We start from the raw sequence: 18,742 nt of genomic DNA, 5'->3' as shown, positions 1-18,742 counted from the left end.
AGAGGACAAAGCGTTGTAATAAAGAAGTTCAAGCGAAAAGAAAGCCGGGGACACACACAAAAGCGGCGGCACTTAGGAGGAGCGAACGCTCAGCCCTTCAGAGTTCAAAATGCCAGGCTCCCCCGGTTTTAAAAAGTGTGCTTGTTGCGCTGAGCCAGTGCCGGTGTCGGACGGGCACTCGGCTTGTATCCGCTGCCTTGGGGAGCTACATATCCCCCAAAAGTGCACCCACTGTGCCAGCCTAACGACCAGAGCCCGCAAGGAGCGGGAACGTCGTTTAAAAGAGATCCTGTTCAATAAGGCTCTCATGCCTTCCACTGCCTCAGGATCCTCTGCTTTCAGACCCCACGGCTGAAAAGCGGAAGGCTCCTTCTGAGGCTGTGCCTTCACCAAAAAGGAAGAGAGCCTCTCCCGCTCATTCCCTGCCAGCTGCTCTGCAATCGTGGGTGAGCGCAGGTGACAAGCCGGGTACCTCTCGCTCGAGGGTAACCCATGCTCCTTCAACAAAGAAGCCGGCCGGCATTTCTCAATCTTGACAGCCCCCGGCGCCGCAACCGCAACCGGCACCGGGGCTTCTTAAAGAGCCAGCTACAGCGGCACCCGTCTTATCACTGCCGAGTGCTGAAATGCCTGCAATCACTGCTCCTCACAGGGAGCTGTCTTCAGCACCGGCAGGGGAACAGCATACTCCTGCCCAGATGCTTCCTTCTGAGCCTTTAACCCTTCAGTCTCCAGGCTCTGCACAGCCTCCAGCAGCAGTAAAATCAAATACCCAGGGAATCTCCCTGCGTACCTCACCGGGGTCGTATCAGGACCCATCTCCTCACCCTTGTGCTTCTACGCACAATACAAGAGATCACAGGGATTATTATCACCACAGTCTCTCATCTCGTCACCATTATTACAGAGAGCGTAGCTGTTCACACCAGAGATGTTCTAGATCTCCTTCTCCTGCAAGACGCTCACTCTCACCAACTCGTTCACCACGAAGCACCTATTATGTCAGGTACTGCAGTGCTAGATCTTCTAGACGTTCGTCGCCTGCAGGGTCTGACCGGCGTTATACACATCGTCCTAGACCGGACTATGTTAAATCATCTCATCGCAGTCACTCTCGATCTCATCGCAGGTCTCCATGTTCCTGTCGGTCAATTAGCCCACACTCCGTGCATTCAGAGATTCTCAAACATTCTCCGCTATGACATACGATACCTCCTCGTTCTCCGATACACCGATCACAAATGTCAGACCTAGAGGAAGGGCAACTCTCGGAAGCTGACCCGGACATGTCTCCTAATACCTATTCACCGTTGCCTTCTAAGGATGAACCGCTGTCTCTGGGCGAGACGTCACCTCCGGACGATCTTAAAGAATTCCAAGACCTGTTTAAACGTGTCGCGCAATCCCAGGAGGTGCAACTTACTGAGTCCCAGGTTAAGCAGCATAAGTTATTTAAGAATTTACACCCTAAACAACAACGAAAGATTGCCCTCCCGATAGATGACGCTATCTTGGAGGTAGCACAGGACAGCTGGCAGACGCCAACATCAATACCGCCCACCAATAAGAAAATGGATAAAAAGTATTTTGTCTCATCCAAAGGCTTGGATTTTCTTTTTAATCACCCACAGCCGAATTCCCTGATAGTGGATGCGGTTTGCCATAAGAGCAAGATGTCCCAATTTAAGAATTCCCTACCGGATAGGGATACAAAGAAATTGGACTGTTTTGGTTGAAAAGTTTACTCCTCCTCAACCTTGCTACTGCGGGTTGCCAATTATGCTGCTCTTTTGTCAAACCATAACTTTAACAATTACTCCAAGCTCCCGGAACTTATGCAACATCTCCCTGACAATAAGAGGTCTCTCCTTAAAGCCGTTGTCCAGGAAGGGTTCACTGCATGTAGAACATTGCTTCAGATCACCGCGGACATTGCCGACACAGCCGCTCGAGCGATGGCAACAGGTATCGCCATGAGAAGAGCTTCCTGGTTATTGTCAGCGGGAGCCCCTAAGGAGTTGCAGTCCAAAGTGGAAGATTTACCCTTTGATTGTCAAAAGCTGTTTGCTTCTACTACCGATGAGGTTCTCCATTCTGGCAAGGACTCTTGTACTACCCTTCGATCTCTAGGGATGTACACGCCACCTTTCAAACGCAGGCGGTACTACCCCTTCCAGAGGAGATATGATTACTTCTCCTATACACAGAAACAGCAACGCGGCTCCGACCAGCCTAGATTTAGACAGCGCCCTCAACGCAAACATCAGCAGCAGAATCGCTCTTCAGCGCGGCCTTCCCAGAAGCAGCAGGTTTGACTCCTGTGCGGGGGACTCGAACACATCTCCACCGGTCAACACACTAAAGCCTGCCACCACCTTATTCCACCACCGCCTGCTGGAGCACCCGTTGCTGTGTTTTCTCGGTCCCCAGGTGCCCGGCCCAATGGTTATCATGGGCCATCTCCATCACCCGCCACTGATACGCCTTTGGCACGACTAATTGGGTTTCCCCGTCTCCTGTCCCCGGGACTCGATAAAGACAGTCCCCCTGGATTTTGAAGTGGGGGCCCTGCTCAGGTCGCCGCTCGGCCCCTTCGCCCTCTTCCCGGGTAATCAGCGCGTTCTCCCACGCGTGCTGCAGCATCGGGTCCTCTCGCTGGAGGACTAGGAAGTCGCCCCTATCGATCTCCAGGGCTGCCAACGGCTCCCCCCTATCTGGTCCCTGCGGGGGCATCGGCCCCGCATCCTCCTCCTGGGTAGCCCACGCCTCCTGCGCGCCCCTCTGGTCGCTGGGGTCCCATTCCCCTACGAGCCGCTGCAGTCTGGGCCAGTCTCTACCCAATAACATGGGGCAGGGTAGCCGGGGTGTTATTGCGACTCGCAGTTCCCCGCCCTGTTGCCCGTCGTGTATTCTCACCCAGGTCGTTGGGTATGACCGGGTGTCCCCATGAACGCACTTAATCCACACCGGGGGTCGGGTGTGTACCACTTTCCCTAGAGCGTCCCGCCGCACTAGCGTCTGCCCGCACCCCGAGTCCAGTACGGCTTCCACCGCCTCCCCGTTTAGGCGTACCTGTCTTGTTATGCGGGCCCGGCTTACCTCCGGTCGCGGGCCTCTCCGGGGTTTGGGCTGTCCGAACGTGCAATCCATCATGGGGCAATCCCGGTGAAAGTGGCCCTCCTGGCTGCACTGGTAGCAAGTTGGTTTTGCCTGGGCCCCCGGCGTTTCTTCCATATTCTTTTCGGCCCCGGTCCGTGGTTCCGCTTTCTCGCGGTGCTCGGTCCCGTGCCACACGGGCTAATCGACGTTCCGGCCCTCGGGTTGGGGGGCTTCTAGCCCTGGGCCCCGTACTGTCCCACCCTTCCTTCCCTCTGGGGCTAGGGTCTCCCCGGCCCACCGGGTTAGTCCCTGCTCCTACCTTGCCGTGTCCTTCCGGTGCTTCGGCCGCCAAGAAGTGCTCCACGAGCGTCACGGCTTCTTCCAGGGTTCCGGGCAGGTGTCGGCGTACCCATTGTTGGCCCTCCGCGGGGAGCACCTGCAAGTACTGCTCGAGTACCACCAGGTCGGCCACCTGAACTGCGGTCTTGTTAGATGGTTCCAGCCACCGCAGCCCGGCTTCCCGGATCCGCTGGGCGACCGCCCGGGGTCGCTCCCCCGCTCCATACTTTGCCGCCTGAAACCGCTGTCTGTATGTCTCCGGGGAAATGCCCAGCTGGTCAAGGATCGCCTCCTTGACCTTGTAATAGCACAACGAGTCACGGTCAGATAAGCTTTGGTAAGCCAGCTGTGCCGGGCCAGACAGGTAGGGGGCTTAAATAGAAGTTATGAATTGGATGCAGAAATTACTGGGTGAGGTTCTCAGGCTGTATTATTCAGGAGATCAGACTACATGATCATAATGGGACATAAAATCTCGGAATCTTTGAAAACTACCACAATGATGAAACACAATACAGCATAAAACAAAGTACGCCAGTCTTGTATCTTGTCCTGACCTTTGCCAGAGTTGGGCTCTGACTGCAAGTGTAATACAAATTTGAATTGATGGCGCCAAATAATATTAATCATATTATGTTATGAAACTATGATTCCTCCCCAAAACATTGATTTTATTTAAATACTGTGTGTGTATGGGGAAGGGGTTGGTAGAGTTTGGTTAGGAAAAATTATAGTTGGTGTTTTCCATGTCTAATTGATAGAATCCTCTGGGAATTCTGAGATCTTCACTTTTGAAAACTAATTTTGAAGAAAGAAGTTGTAAAATATTTGCTTTTTGTTTCATGTCTTGTGTCTCAGTTGGACACGAATTCCTACTGAACACTTACTTCGGGGTTCCCCTCCTCCTCCACAGCGAAGATATGGTCACACCATGGTTGCCTTTGATCGCCACTTGTATGTGTTTGGTGGTGCTGCAGATAACACATTGCCAAATGAACTTCACTGCTATGATGTGGACTCTCAGACCTGGGAAGTTATCCAGCCTAGTCCAGATAGTGAGGTAAAAAATGCATTGTTTGATTACGCCTCTTGCTTCTTTTAATCTACCTTTTTTTCCCTATGATATTGAAGTAATAATATTTAAATTCATAGTATTACTATTTAATTATACTTCTATTACTCCTCTCCCAACAAATTCTTGTACTCTTAAGTATAGATAAACATTTCCTTAGAAAGCATTGCCATTATTGATACATGCACAACTTAAATGTCGTCCATTGGCACTATTTTTTAAAGAATGAAAAGAAAAGGAGTTTATAGGAGCTAAGATTTGGCATGGAAAATCATAAATCCTCATGTTACGTGGAACCAACCACTTACAGACAAGGATTAGGGAGAAACTTCCCCTGTACGATCGTCAGTGTTCTTCCGCAAATACTATGCTCCTCCCGTTCAGGGAAAAAGCCCTCTTGCGCAAAAGTATTTGCACAAGAGGGCCAGTGTAGACAGCTAAAAACTATTTTGCACAAAAAAGCCCTGATGGCGAAAATGGCGATCGGGGCTTTCTTGCGCAAAACCGCGTCTAGATTGGCAAAGACGCTTTTCCGCAAAAAGTGCTTTTGCGCAAAAGCGTCCATGCCAATCTAGATGCTCTTTTCCACAAATGCTTTTAACGGAAAAACTTTTCCGTTAAAAGCATTTGCGGAAAATCATGCTAGTCTAGACGTAGCCGAGGTGAATAAGTCAAATCTCAGCACACCACCTCTGAAAGGTTGCTGACCCCCCTGTCTTAGATATATCTGTGTCTAAGAGAGCCTTGTATTGCACAATTTAAAGAAATTGTTTCTGAAGCTTCATTAACTCTTGATCAACTCAGAATACAGAAAAGATCAAGTGATCTCTCAGCATGCTATATTACATTTATTCTTTGGGTCTAGAACAGTGTCATTATACATATTAGTTCCAAGGCCAGAAGTTGCTACAGTGGTCGTCCAGTCTGACCTTCTGCATATCATAGAACTTCCTGAAATAATTCCTATTTGAACAGATTCCTGACACTTGAAATGTAATACAGCAGTATTCCCAAGTATTCCAGCCCTATGATTCTATGAGGAATGAAAGAGTCAATAATATAGATGCTTGAAGTATCATCCTTGCAACTAAATAGTGATAGAAATGTAGCTGTGTTAGTCTGGTGTAGCTGAAACAAAAAACAGGACTATGTAGCACTTTAAAGACTAACAAGATGGTTTATTAGGTGATGAGCTTTCGTGGGTCAGACCCATTTCCTCAGATCAAATAGTGGAAGAAAATTGTCACAACCATATATAACCGTGGTCACCAACAGGTCGATAAAGATCAACCGGTCGACAATTTTCTTCCACTATTTGATCTGAGGAAATGGGTCTGGCCCACGAAAGCTCATCACCTAATAAACCATCTTGTTAGTCTTTAAAGTGCTACATAGTCCTGTTTTTTGTTCCTTGCAACTAAGTTAGCCTGATGAAATGAATGGGTGATGCTATTTTTCCAGCTTTCTGCAAACTCAGGCAGACATCTATGTATTGGTTAAACTTTAATTACATTTTGATGTTTTCTTCTGCAACAATAGTCGTTGAAAGCTGAAACTCTAGAGAATACTTGACTTTGGTCTGGAATGACAATTTGGCTTATAACTTTGCTTGCTTGAGAATTAATCATGAAAGCTAGGTGAAGCGATCTTCAGTACAAATGTTATTAAAAGGTGCAGGAAAATTAAACGAGATTAAGTTAATCTAATAAAAATGCATACTAATATAATGCAAGGGCTATTTTAAAAGATGTGAGTTCAAAAACTAATAGACCAAAACTGGTACAGTGAATATTAGGCTTAATCTGTAAATAAAATAATGAGGGGATGATCTGTGCTGCCTAACTTTCTTCCCCTCCTTCCTGGACAGCTTTTAAAAAAGACTTTTTGGAAATGGCTGATGCTTACCAGTTAACTTTTCATATCCCTTGATAAAATGTGCAGCAACATTATATGTAAAGTTATGATTTGCCATGAATGATGTTACTGGCACATGTTCAAACCCAGGGAGCCCCTGTCAGGCAGAACTGGTGAAGCTGGTCTCAAACAAAGGAGTGTGTGCTTACCTTAATTTAAGTACAGGTAGTAAATAAGGTTCTTGAAACAGCAAAAGGGAGACTAGGGGTATCTGCAGTTTAGCAAAGAACTACATGAAACCATTTTGAAAAGACTTCGTCTGTGTCTAGACTGGCAAGTTTTTCCGCAAAATCATGTGATTTTGCGGAAAAACTTGCCAGCTGTCTACACTGGCCACTTGAATTTCCGGAAAAGCACTGACGATCTCATGTAAGATCATCAGTGATTTTCCGGAAATACTATGCTGCTCCCGTTTGGGCAAAAGTCTTTTTCCGAAAGACTTTTGCGCAAAAGGGCCAGTGTAAACAGCACAGTACTGTTTTCTGCAATAAAGCCCCGATTGCGAAAACTGGCCATCGGGGCTTTTTTGCGGAAAACCGCATCTAGATTGGCCACGGACGCTTTTCCGCAAAAAGTGCTTTTGCGGAAAAGCATCCTGCGTTAAAAGCATTTTCGGAAAATCATGCCAGTGTAGACGTAGCCTTCGTGTCTCCAGTCTCACAGCTGGAAAGAACTTTCTGTTGTTGGTAACCCTCAGGAAAATACATTTCAAAAGCGACTGAGCTATTAGTAAGAGGTAAAAGCAGTGTAAGTTATCTTTCCCTATGCATCATTCTATTTTAACCTAAGATGAAGAAACTGCTGTTGAACTTTAAGAGCAGACCCTGGTCTGAGAGTTTGATCAGCAATGTTAATTGAAACGTAGTGTGTTATTTCACCTTGACTTAGGTCTAGTTTATTAAGTTTAAAAAGTGTTTTATCTGTATTTGTTATCCATTTCTGACTTTGATGCTTTATATTTGTACTCTTGTGAAAATCTCTAGATCACTGTCTGTTGGTACCGATATGTGGGGCAAAAATTGATGATATAGACTCAGCCAAGCACACGAAGATATAACAAGATCCAGGGGCTGAAAGTTGAAGCGAGACAAGTTCAGAATGGAAATAGGGATAATATTTTTTTAGCAGCGAAAGTAATTAACAATTGGAACAATTTACCAGGTTTCATGGCAGATTTTCCGTCATTGACCATTTTTAAATCAAGATTGGAGGGTTGTGTTATTGATATTCTCTAGTTCTAACAAGAATGGATTTAAGGAATTCCTGTCACTTGTATTAAGCGGCAGGTCTGAGAGCTTATCATAATGATGACTGTCAGTTGTTTGTTGCCTGTGTTCTCGTACAGAGCTGTCCCAGTACAAGCAAGGGAGCTGAAGCAGGAGGCCTCCACTGATCTGCCCAAGAAGATCACAGACCCATTTCAGTAGCAAAGGCATTTAGCAGGTTTATTGTTGATAAATCACACAAAGATACTCTTCTGAGACTCCTCTTTATTCAGATGGTTTATATAATTTTTTCCCTTCCATATAAACAAATTACATAGTGCCCTTCTGACATGGTTTAGTTACCACCCTTTGCCTTGTATACTCTAGGACAGGGGTGGCCATCCCATTTAACAGAGAGCCAAAAACAGTGGTGGAAAAAATGCGAAGGGCCACACCAGAATTGTCAAGCAAAAAAAAAAGCCCCCCAGAACAGAATTGTCGAGCAAAAATAAAAAAAAGGAGGCTGCCCATTTAAAAAAAATTAAAAAAGAATGGCTGCCATCTTGGGCTCCATTTTTTTAAAACCCCACAGTTTCGACCAGTAAGCACAGGAATGCTGGGGAAAGTGGAGCCATTGGGGGGGGAGGGCGCAAGAGCCGCTTCGTGAGCCGCACTTTTGGGGGGCCACAGCTGGTCTAGGGCAATCAAAACATTTCTCTCTCTCTCTCACCATCATCCTGACCTTATCTTTAAGAGGAGCTATTGTGTCCCAGTACCATCCTCAGGGAGCATACTTATATCATACCTTGGTTATTGGAGTATTCTGGCACTAGCTGTCTGGAATGTGTTTGTGTGACTAGAGCCTAGACGTGCTTGTGTATTTACAATACCAATCCTGTTTCTGCCAGGTTCTGTAAATTTGCAAGCAGACATGTGTGGTAACAGGAGACCTGACTTTTGGTCATAGCTTGACTCTTGCTAACTGCTTTATCTCAGCATGGCCTGATTTATACCAGGCCCCTTATAGCAGGCCTCATATTTCAGGCTCTCTTTCTACAGTGGTTACTTGTGGCTTTATAATCTTTGAAAATGCACTGTAGCTGCAAAAATGGGGATTTGGCCACCTACTTTTAAATGTTGGCTTTTGGTAACAATATAGGAGCCTCCTAAGCATGTTGTTTAGGTAGAAAACATATTTTTAAGTTGAGTTTCTTAATATTTTTCCTGAACTTGTTCTTGCAAGTGCTTTAATGAAGAATTTTGAGAGCACGTGCCCTATTTAAATTACTCCTCAGCAGATAATATCAAAATTAATGAAAGTGTTTGCAGTGATAACTGTTAATACTTGTCCTTTTTTAAAGTGTTAACCTGACATGTTTTTTTCCTTCATATAATATACTTCATTGAATTATGCCAAATGGAAATTAAAACATCCAGAGGTTCACTAGGGCCCTTGTTTGATAAGACCAGGTACATCTAGATTTGCTTTCACTTTCGAAAGACGAAATTTAAATTTGGCATGAATTTGCATATCTTCTTCCGATCGCTTCTTCGAAAGAACCATGTAAACCTAATTTTTTTAGGAAGAACTGTTCATAGTCTTCATCAATGTGACTCATCAAGTTTACTTCAAAGGGGTAGGCATGTTAGACTGTAACTTTAAAAACATTGAAGCTCATGATACCACACACACACACACTCTGCTTTTTTTGTGACAGTATGGCCTGGAACGGCGTACTGTCACCTATTTTCCCAACCCACAGAAAAGGAATGGGATTTCCCTGATATGTACTGGCACCTATTTTCCTGGGGTGGCTCAGCTCCTGACAAAAGCATGCTCGTGACACCGCAGAGTTTTTTCTTATAGCTCCCAGCACGGTACTGTGGCTCTTAAAGGGGCCATGACTGAATTTTGGCCCCCAGCACTTTGTTTGTTTTGCTCAACAAGTTTTCCCCAGAGTGCCAGCACCCTTTTTCTTACAAAAAACAAAACAAAAGATTGTGTGTGTATGTATGTGTATATATACAGGTCTACTCAGTGTTTTTGAAGTTTAATTCAGTTCACTTCTGCTGAGAGAGGCCTTGCTCCCAGAGTCCTCTGTTATTCAGCCACGTGTAAATCATGTCAAGTTACTTTCACCTGTTCATTATGATCACACCCATTTGGCACAATCTCAACAGCCTCTAGATAAATCCATGGTGTGCCTACGTCCTGAATACTGTGAGCAGATGTGGTCACTCCATCTCAAAAAAGATACCTTGGTATTGGAAAAGTTACTGAGTAACTTAATTACAAACCAGAGCAGAAGTAACTGAATAACCAGCTACCTTTTTACATCCCTGTCTCTCATGTTGATGTACTTACTCCACCTCAGCCAAAGGCAAAAGCAGTGTTGGCTGAAGAGCTTCTCCCACTGACATAGCCTGGTGTAGACAACATCTTAAATCCATGCAACTTATATTACTCAGGAGAGTGGCTTTTTCACACATGGGTGAGGAAGTTACATTGACTTTAGTGTAAAAAAGCCTTTGATATCTTGGTATTTGGTGGCAGCAGCAGAGTGGATTTCTGAGTGCCAATGCTGCCCAATTGGTGCCCAAGGAAGCAGAAAGGAGCCTAAATATCTTTGTGGATCTGGCCTTAAATGTTTGAAATTGTAATTATGTGGTAGCTCTGTCATCTCAGAGAGCAAATGAAGAATAATTTTTATTTGTTGATAAAATGCTAACAGGCTTAGAACAGAACTGTATCACTTTCTATGAGCTGATTTTATTTTTTTTATTTTTTTAAATGTATGAGCCTGACGCTTGTGCCTAAAAGGGCTCCTGGTCTTTGTCCAACTTCTTATGCATCCCATCTATACTTTTACACATTGTTATTTTTAAATCTTGTAACCAGGTGGCCCATCCAGAAGTTGCTGAGAGAATAGCTGCCCCAGAAGAAGCTCCTTCCTTCTCCTCAGAAGAACGTGGTTTAAAAAAATCTCGAGATGTATTTGGTTTAGATTTCGGCATAACAACAGTTAAACAACAGCCCACAGCAGATTCTGAGGTAACTAGAATGTACATGGATAACAAATACTGCAAACTAAATTCTATTCCAGTACAGGGAGAACTCAGATTCTAGGCCTTTCCATTTTCTCTCTTCAACTTTTTCCTTCTTTCCTTAAAAACTAATTTGATCCATTTTTCATTTTACTTCTAAACCAGGGGTGGCCAACCTGTGGCTCTTGAGCCGCATGTGGCTCTTTGCTCACAGAAATGCGGCTTTTAAGGTTGCAGCTTGTTTGGAGCCGCATGCCCGCTTTGTGCACGCACCCCAGTTCCTGGAGGGAGAAGTGTGTGGCGGTGGCAGCTCTGGTGAGACCCAGGCATTGGGTTAGAATCGGAGGGACCTGGGGGTGCCTGGTTCTGGGGTAGGGGGAGGGCATTGGGTTAAAATGGGGGCAGCTGGGGGGGGGTCTGGGAGAGGGGGAGGGCATTGGGTTAGGGGGGCTGGGGTTGCCTGGCTCTGGGGGAGGGATGTGTGGCTCTTTGCACCACTATCCACAGCTCTTTTGGCTCTTCGTGTCTAACTGGTTGGCCACCCCTGTTCTAAATCATACATTGAGGCTCTTAAAGGGCTTTTCTCTAATATTCAAATCAGTGTAGTGAAAGCAGTGATAACTCCTGCATGGATGCTTTCAGTTGAATATAATTCTGGTTTATATTGGTTCAGTTTAAATATACAAGGCATTGACTTCAGATAAAATATGTAAACCAGATTTAAATAAAATTAAGTTCCTCCACCTGAAGGAGGGGTAGCCGTGTTAGTCTGTAACTTTTAAAACAATGAGTAGCCCTGTGGCACCTTAGATATTAACAAAAATATATACAGTATCAGAACTTTCATGATCAAACTCTACTTCTTCACATGAGCTGGAGTGGAAAAAACAAGAACCCAGAATTTATAGCAGAAAAAGAAGGGGGGGGGATAACTGTCAGTTGTAGTATCCGTGCTAAAGAGACTGAGTGGGCAAATGAGGTGTTAAGGCATGAAAGGCTGACTTTATAATGGGATGTCCAGTTTAATGTCAGTGTTCAAGCCCAGGGAAACAGTGTCAGATTTGCATATGAAGGTCAATTCCACACTCTCTCTCTCTCTCTCTCTCTCTCTCTCTCTCTCTCTCTCTGTAATTAGCTTGTTAAATTCCTTTGCAGAAGAATGGCTACTTCTAAATACATGATTAAGTGCCCAAGCAGGTTCAAATGTTCCCGTACAGATTATGTGTGTTAGCATTTCTGATATCTGACTTATGTTCATTTATACTTGTCCCTACCAGCATAATTTTAAAACTGTCTTTGGTTGTTATTAACTTGGCTTTTTAGTTTAGACTAATTTAGTTATTTTGTTCCTTTTTATATTTTTTTCTATCAACTTTTGTTGTTACAGGTTATTATACTATCTTTTGAATGTTTACAACATTACTAATCTCAGCTGTTTATATGCTTAATGGAGAGAGAAGCTATGTTGAATGTATGCAGTTCCCAAATCGATATAGGGCTTTGCATCAAGTCAATACCTTGATCAACACCTTGGAGAGAATTGGTAGCTAATATAGTCCACGCAGTCCAAGGATTCCAGCAGCCATCTCCTCTAGAGGGTTCTCCGGAACTTCCAAGACCACTCTGCTGTACGCTTAAGCTAAAGTAGAGGTCTCCACACTCCCTAGGGGGATGCAGAAGAACATTTGGAGAGCAGGGTGGACCCTGACCCAGTCTCCAAGGATGGTGGGGAGGGAGCGCCATCTAGGCCCCAGTTCTGCTCTTGTTTTCCCATGGGCAGCTTCAAGTCTCAGCCAGTATTTCCTTTACTTTTTATGTCACTGTCACTTCTATATTGGTCCACATAACAAAATCCATTCTGCACTTGGATGGTCTGTGGTGGTGTTGGGGCTAAATAGCTGGAGGGGAGTGGATTCTAATTGGGGGTGCGGGCTCTAGGGTGGGGCTCAGGATAAGACATTGAAGGTGCGGGTGTGGGGTTTAGGGTGGAGCTAAGGTGGTGGAACAGGCTCAGGAGAAGGAGTTGCAGGAATTAGGGTTGTTAAGAAGTGTGTAGTTCATGAATCATGTAGTTGACAAAAATGTTTTCGACTACACAATTAGTCAGTAAGGGCTAGCACTACAGCTTGCGCTGGGTCCTGGCAACTACCACTGCTGCAACTCTACATTAGAAGCACTTTAAGAGCTGGCATCAGTGCCAGTGATGGAGAATCTACATAACCCTCGGTAGGTTGCTCCAGTGGTTACTATCTTCACTGTTAAAAATGTGCACCTCACTTTTTAGGTTGAATTTGTCTAACTTCAACTTCCAGCTGTTGGATCTTGTTATACCTTTCCTTGCTAGATTGAATAGTTCTTTATTATCAAACTTTTGTTTGCCATGTAAGTACCTGTAGCCTGTGATCAGGTCATCTTTTAACCTTCTCTTTGATAAGCTAAGAACATTGAGCTTCTTGAGTCTCTCTTCGGTCCTTCCCAGGTCCCCATAGCTACATTCTACATCTTCCAGTCTGTAGCCAGTACCCTCACAACTCCAAAAGAAGTTTTGTGTTGTATTGTTGAAGAGGAACCCCTAGATACTGAACCCAGTGCTTATCGCTGCCAGTTCCATCAGGCAGAAGGATTCCATTAGCAATACCCCTTATTCCTTTTGGAATCTCATTGCTTCAGAGACGGACAGATGCCCTGTTTGACAGAGTTTGACATGAAATTGAAGATGACAACAATTATCTTTTTTGGAGGGGAAAGAGAAAAGTTAATTGAGGTGGACTGGAGGTGGTGGTGAGTTGTGTGTTTTTGTTTTGTTTTGTTTTTAAAGTCTGATCCCATTTTCCTTAATGACAAAACAAGACAGACACTCACAAAAGGAAAGAAAAAAGTAAGAACAATAGAAAACACAGCTTGTGTCTCTAGGGTTGACTCACATTTGCAGATCCAATACGCAGTCTGGTCAACCACTCCAAAATCTGGCAACTTGTGCTAGCACCAGACTGCTTAAGGCGTTGCTTGCTTCTTTCTGGTCACAGGCTTAAAGTGACAAGGAGTCCTGTGGCAGTCTATAAGGTGCCACAGGACTCCTTGTCGCTTTTGCAGATCCAGACTAACACAGCTACCCCTCTGAGGCTTAAAGTGGTGCACCAGAGTCTACGATCTTGACTCATTGCACAGAAAGCAAAAGCCTTGGTTGGGATCATTTAATTGAGGTAGTTCTGCTTTGAGCAGGGGGGATTGGACTTGATGACTTCCTGAGGTCTCTTCCAACCCTAAACTTCTGTGATTCTATAGTATTGAGAAGATCTCACATTCTAGATTGTATTTCAGATTTAGCTGGAGCTGGTGGAGGTAGTGATGTTATCTGCTGCCCTCTTTCTAGCACAGCCTTATTAGGACGTCTCTCGGAAGTAGGGTGACAAAGGTTCAGTAGTGTCACAGTGGAACCTGAGGTCCCAGGAGACAAACTGGAGGATTAGGCCAAAAGAAATCCGATGAGGTTCAGCAAGGACAAGTGCAGAGTCCCACACTTGGAACAGAAGAATCCCAAGCACTGTTATAGGCTGAGAACCGAGTGGCTAAGCTGCAGTTCATCAGAAAAAGACCTGGGGATTACAGTGGATGAGAAGCTGGATATGAGTCAACAGTGTGCCTTTGTAGCCAAAAAGGCTAATGACATATTGCGATGTATTAGTAGGACCACTGCCAGCAGATCTAGGGAAGTGATTATTCCCATTTATTTGTCACTTGTGAGGCAATATCTGGTGTATTGCGTCCAGTTCTGGGCCTCCTGTTACAGACAGGATGTGAATGCATTGGAGAAAGTCCAGTGGAGGGGAACAGAAATGATTAGGGGGCTGGAGCGCATGACTTATGGGGAGAGGCTGAGGGATTTGGACTAAATAGTCTACAGAAGAGAAGAGTTGGGGGAGGAGGGGGATTTGATAGCAGGCTTCAACTACCTGAATGGAGGAGGGTTCTCAAGAGGATGGAGAAAGGCTGTTCTTAGTTGTAACAGATAACAAAACAAGAGCAATGGTCTCCAATTGCAGTGGGAGAAGTCTAGGTTAGGTATTAGGAAAAACTTTCACTAGGAGAGTGATTAAGCACTGGAATGGGTTACCTCCATCCCTAGAGGTTTTTAAGTCCCCTATTGAAAAAGTCCTGGCTGGGATGATTTAGTTAGTTGATCCTGCTTTTAGCAGGAGGTTGGACTCTGACCTCCTGAAGTCTCTTCCAACCCTGTGATCCTGTGACTGCAGATCATTCTCCCTTCAAGTCTGGTACTGTCCTGGAAGAAGAGGTGTAAAGTAAGTGAATGGTAGAGTTGTCGACCCAGCATGGTGTAAACACTAGAATAAGTCAACCTAAGCAATGTCGACTCCAGCTATGTTAGTCACATGACTAGAATTGTGTAATTTAGGTTAACGTAATCAGGGCTGTCCTTAGGATTTATGGTGCCCTAGGTGGGATTATTAAACTGGTGCCCCTATGCCTGACTTGCTCTTCCACTTCTACCCCCTCCCCTTCCCTTCCCAGAGACCCCAGCAGCCAGTCCCCTCTGTCAGACTGTGCTGCAGGCAGCGCATTCGGCCCTCTCTAGTACCCAGCCCTGCTGCTACATGTGTAACCCTTCCGCCAGGTAGGCCTGGCAGCAACCAGGGCTGGGTTCAATATCTAGGGCTATGTCTACACTGGTGGGTTATTGCGCAAGAACGGCTGTTTTTCCGGAAAGCGGAAGAAACGGCTTTTCTTCCAGAAAGCCCACCTGCTCTTGTGCAAGATGATGTACAGGACGGTGTGGTAAGAGAGGGCTTCTTGCGCAAGAGCTGCGCTCTTTTTTAACAGGTGTAAGCCCTCTTGCACAGGAGCTGTTGTGCAAGAGGGCAGCGTGGACGCTCGGCAGGGATTTCTTGCGCAAGAAAGCCCTATGGCTAAAATGGCCATCAGAGTTTTCTTGCGCAAGAGAACGTCCACACAGCCATGGATGCTTTTGCGCAAAAGCACAGCTCGCACATTGCAGTGTGGACGTTTTCTTGCGCAAGAGTTCTTGCACAAGAACCCTTGCTCAAGATGCCGCCAGTGTAGACATAGCCTAGGGATCCATCTCACACAGAACTGGCTCGAGCCCTCGCCCAGTAGCCTGGGAAATTCACACACCCCTGGGTGCCTTTGAGAGGCAATGCTTCCCCACTTGCAAGCACAGAGTCTGAGTGAAGAAAAGAAACTTTTAATGAAAGAGAGAGAGGTCACATGGCATTATCTTGGGAAAATACCACAACAGAGTTCACTTACCCAACTTTCTCCATACCCCACTTCAGATGCCCCACTTACAGCTCTGTCCAGTCAGTGCAGACCCTGACACGTCATCCAGATGACTCCCCTCCTTGAACCTGAGGTTAGGCCACCTTTGTGCTACTCCTGGGCTACACCTACACTGGCAGCTTCTTGCGCAAGACCTCTTTTGCGGAAGAGTTCTTGTGCAAAAACTCTTCCACAAGAGAGCATCTACACTGGCATGTGCTTTTGCGCAAGAGCATACATGCCAGTGTAGACGCTCTCTTGCGCAAGAAAGCTCCGATGGCCATTTTAACCATAGGGCTTTCTTGCGCAAGAAATTCCTGTTGCCTATCTACACTGGCCTCTTGTGCAAGAACAGTTGTGCAAGAGGACTTATTCCTGAGCAGGAGCATCAGAGTTCTTGCGCAAGAAGCACTGATTTCATACATTAGAACGTCAGTGTACTTGCTCAAGAACTCGCGGCCAGTGTAGACAGGCAGCAAGTTTTTGCACAAAAGCAATTGCTTTTGCGCAAGATCACGCCAATGTAGACACAGCCCTGGAGTGAGCATACCCACCCCCCAGGGCAGCTCTCCTTTTAGCTGGTTGATAGCAAGCAGTAGTTTAGCCTCTGCTTACACATGCCCCACTGCTTCCCGTCCGTCCCAGCAGAGTGGCGCCCCAGAAATACTGGTGCACTAGGCAACTGCCTATTCTGCCTATGCCTAAGGATGGCCCTGAACGTAATCCTGTAGCATAGATTTACTCTAAGAATGCTACTGCATCAGTCTTTGAGCAGTAAAGCTTGCAGTCCTGGGGAAGTTTTAGAATGGGAGTAGAAGGGAGGCTAATGTGACTAAATTTGACCAGAGTGTATGTGATGACCTGGGTAATGCAGAGTCAGTCAGTAAAGGATGGGAATCTAAATAATGCTGATTTCCTGAAAAGTGGGTCCTGCTATGTTTTGTTAAGACATCAAGTATGAGCAATAAAGATAAGTCTGTGGACTTCTATATGATGTTTGACTTACTTGCATATGATATACTGTTTGAAAAATAATAGTATCAGATAAAATTAATATAACAGATGTTAAGTGATTTACAACTTTTTTGTAGATAGCTCTCAAAATTGTTCATGGAGAATCTTTGTTCATAGATGGTGTTTCAAGTAGGATCCAACAAAAAGTTGGCTTGGACCAATGCTTTTCAATTATCTTTACTGTGTATTTCATAGATCTTCATCCGTGATCTGAAAGAAAATATAAAATCACTGCTGGCAAAGTTTGCAGAAAACTGTGTTTAGTGGAGTGATAAATAATGTTGAGGATAGGTCATATATGCAGAGTGATCTGGAACTCTTGATAAGCAGGCCGTGAACAATCAGTCTGCTTTTTTAATTTGTCCAAATGCAAGATTGTATGTGTAAGAAGAAAGAATGTAACTCACAATTGCAGGATAAGAGACAATATCTTCTATAATAATTATTGTGGAAAAAATTTAGGGATGATGGTGAATAAGCAGCTCAACAGGAGGTCTCAGTGCACTGCTGTGGCAAAAGGACTCCTTCAGTTCTTTAATGTATGTGTAAGAGAATAGCAAGTGGGCATAGAGGGGTAGAATTATCTTTGGTATTAATTTACTCAGCAATAGCAATGCCATTACTGGAGTACAGTGTCCAGTTTTGGTGTGTGCACTTCAAAAATGAAGTTGAGAAATTGGAAAGAGTCGAGAAAAGAGCCATAGAAATAATGTGTGGGAAAAGTTACCTACAGTGAAAGATTTAAAGATATTCAATCTTTAGTTTTTCAAAGAGAAGGCTAAAAAGTGACTTAATCACAGTCTCAATATCTGTCTGAGGAGAAGATTTCTGATGGCAGAAGGCTTTTTAATCTAACAAAAACATCATAAGATGCTGTGTCTAGAAGCTGAAGTTAGATTAATTTAGACTGGAAACAGGATGCAAATATGTAACAGTGAGGCGAATGAACCACTGGAACAATTTACTGAGGTATGTGGTAAGTTCTTCTTCGAGTGATTGCTCATGTGCCTTCGAATGAGGTGCGTGCGCGCTGCGTTCACTGTTTCCAGAACATTTTTTTCCCCCAGTGGTACCCGTTGGTGTGGCAGGTCGCCCCCTGGAGTGGCGCAGCTATAGTAGAGCATAAGTACCCCTGCCAGCCCTCCCCCTCCTCAGTTCCTTCTTATCGCCCGTGACAGTTGTTGGAGCTTCTCTGTTCTTGTGATAGAACCCAGCAATCGCTAGTTGTTTTGCCTGCTGGTAGTTTCTTCTTCCAGTTACTAGTTTTCAAATAGTTTCTAGTTCGTTGTTACCGTTCGTTCTCTCTCCCCTCCGGGGGAGGGGGATGCCAGGCTCACATGACTTTAAACCCCATGTGTCCTACGCAAAGCCGATGCCAAAAGGAGACCCCCATGACTCATGCCTAAAGTGTTTGGGAGTCTCATCTCACTGACTCCTGTAAGATCTGCAGGAGTTTTAAGCCTTGTACGAAGCGGGAGAGGGATTCCCGCTTAAAACTGTTACTGATGGAGTTGGCTTTCCATCCGGCGCCATCCTGTGAAGTTGCGGTGCATAGTGCACCAGCGTTGGTATGGGAAACTCAACCAGGGCTTTCCTGTACTGCGGTACCAAAGATCTTGGCACCGAGGCACCGATCCCAGTCTCCAGTGCCGAAGAAGAGAAAGGAGGCAAGGAGCAGATCATCTAGTCACCAGACCCATGGCAGCCAGCACCGCCCTCGGTCTCTGTGCCCAGACTCTCCTAGTCGCGACAACAGTGC

At 45.2% G+C, this 18,742-nt stretch overlaps 1 protein-coding gene across 1 annotated transcript in view; it reads left to right on the top strand.

Moving 5' to 3' along the window:
- Positions 1-18,742, top strand: part of LZTR1 (leucine zipper like post translational regulator 1) — a 118,201-nt gene that overhangs the window by 36,133 nt on the left and 63,326 nt on the right. The window contains exons 9-10 of the mRNA XM_075910554.1: positions 4,297-4,498; positions 10,529-10,681. Coding sequence (XP_075766669.1) covers positions 4,297-4,498; positions 10,529-10,681 — 355 coding nt within the window. The remainder of the gene's footprint in view (positions 1-4,296; positions 4,499-10,528; positions 10,682-18,742) is intronic.

The sequence above is a fragment of the Pelodiscus sinensis genome, chromosome 27 (genome assembly GCF_049634645.1).
Source record: "Pelodiscus sinensis isolate JC-2024 chromosome 27, ASM4963464v1, whole genome shotgun sequence".
Lineage (NCBI taxonomy): Eukaryota > Metazoa > Chordata > Testudines > Trionychidae > Pelodiscus > Pelodiscus sinensis.
This window is presented reverse-complemented; position numbering and strand designations above follow the sequence as displayed.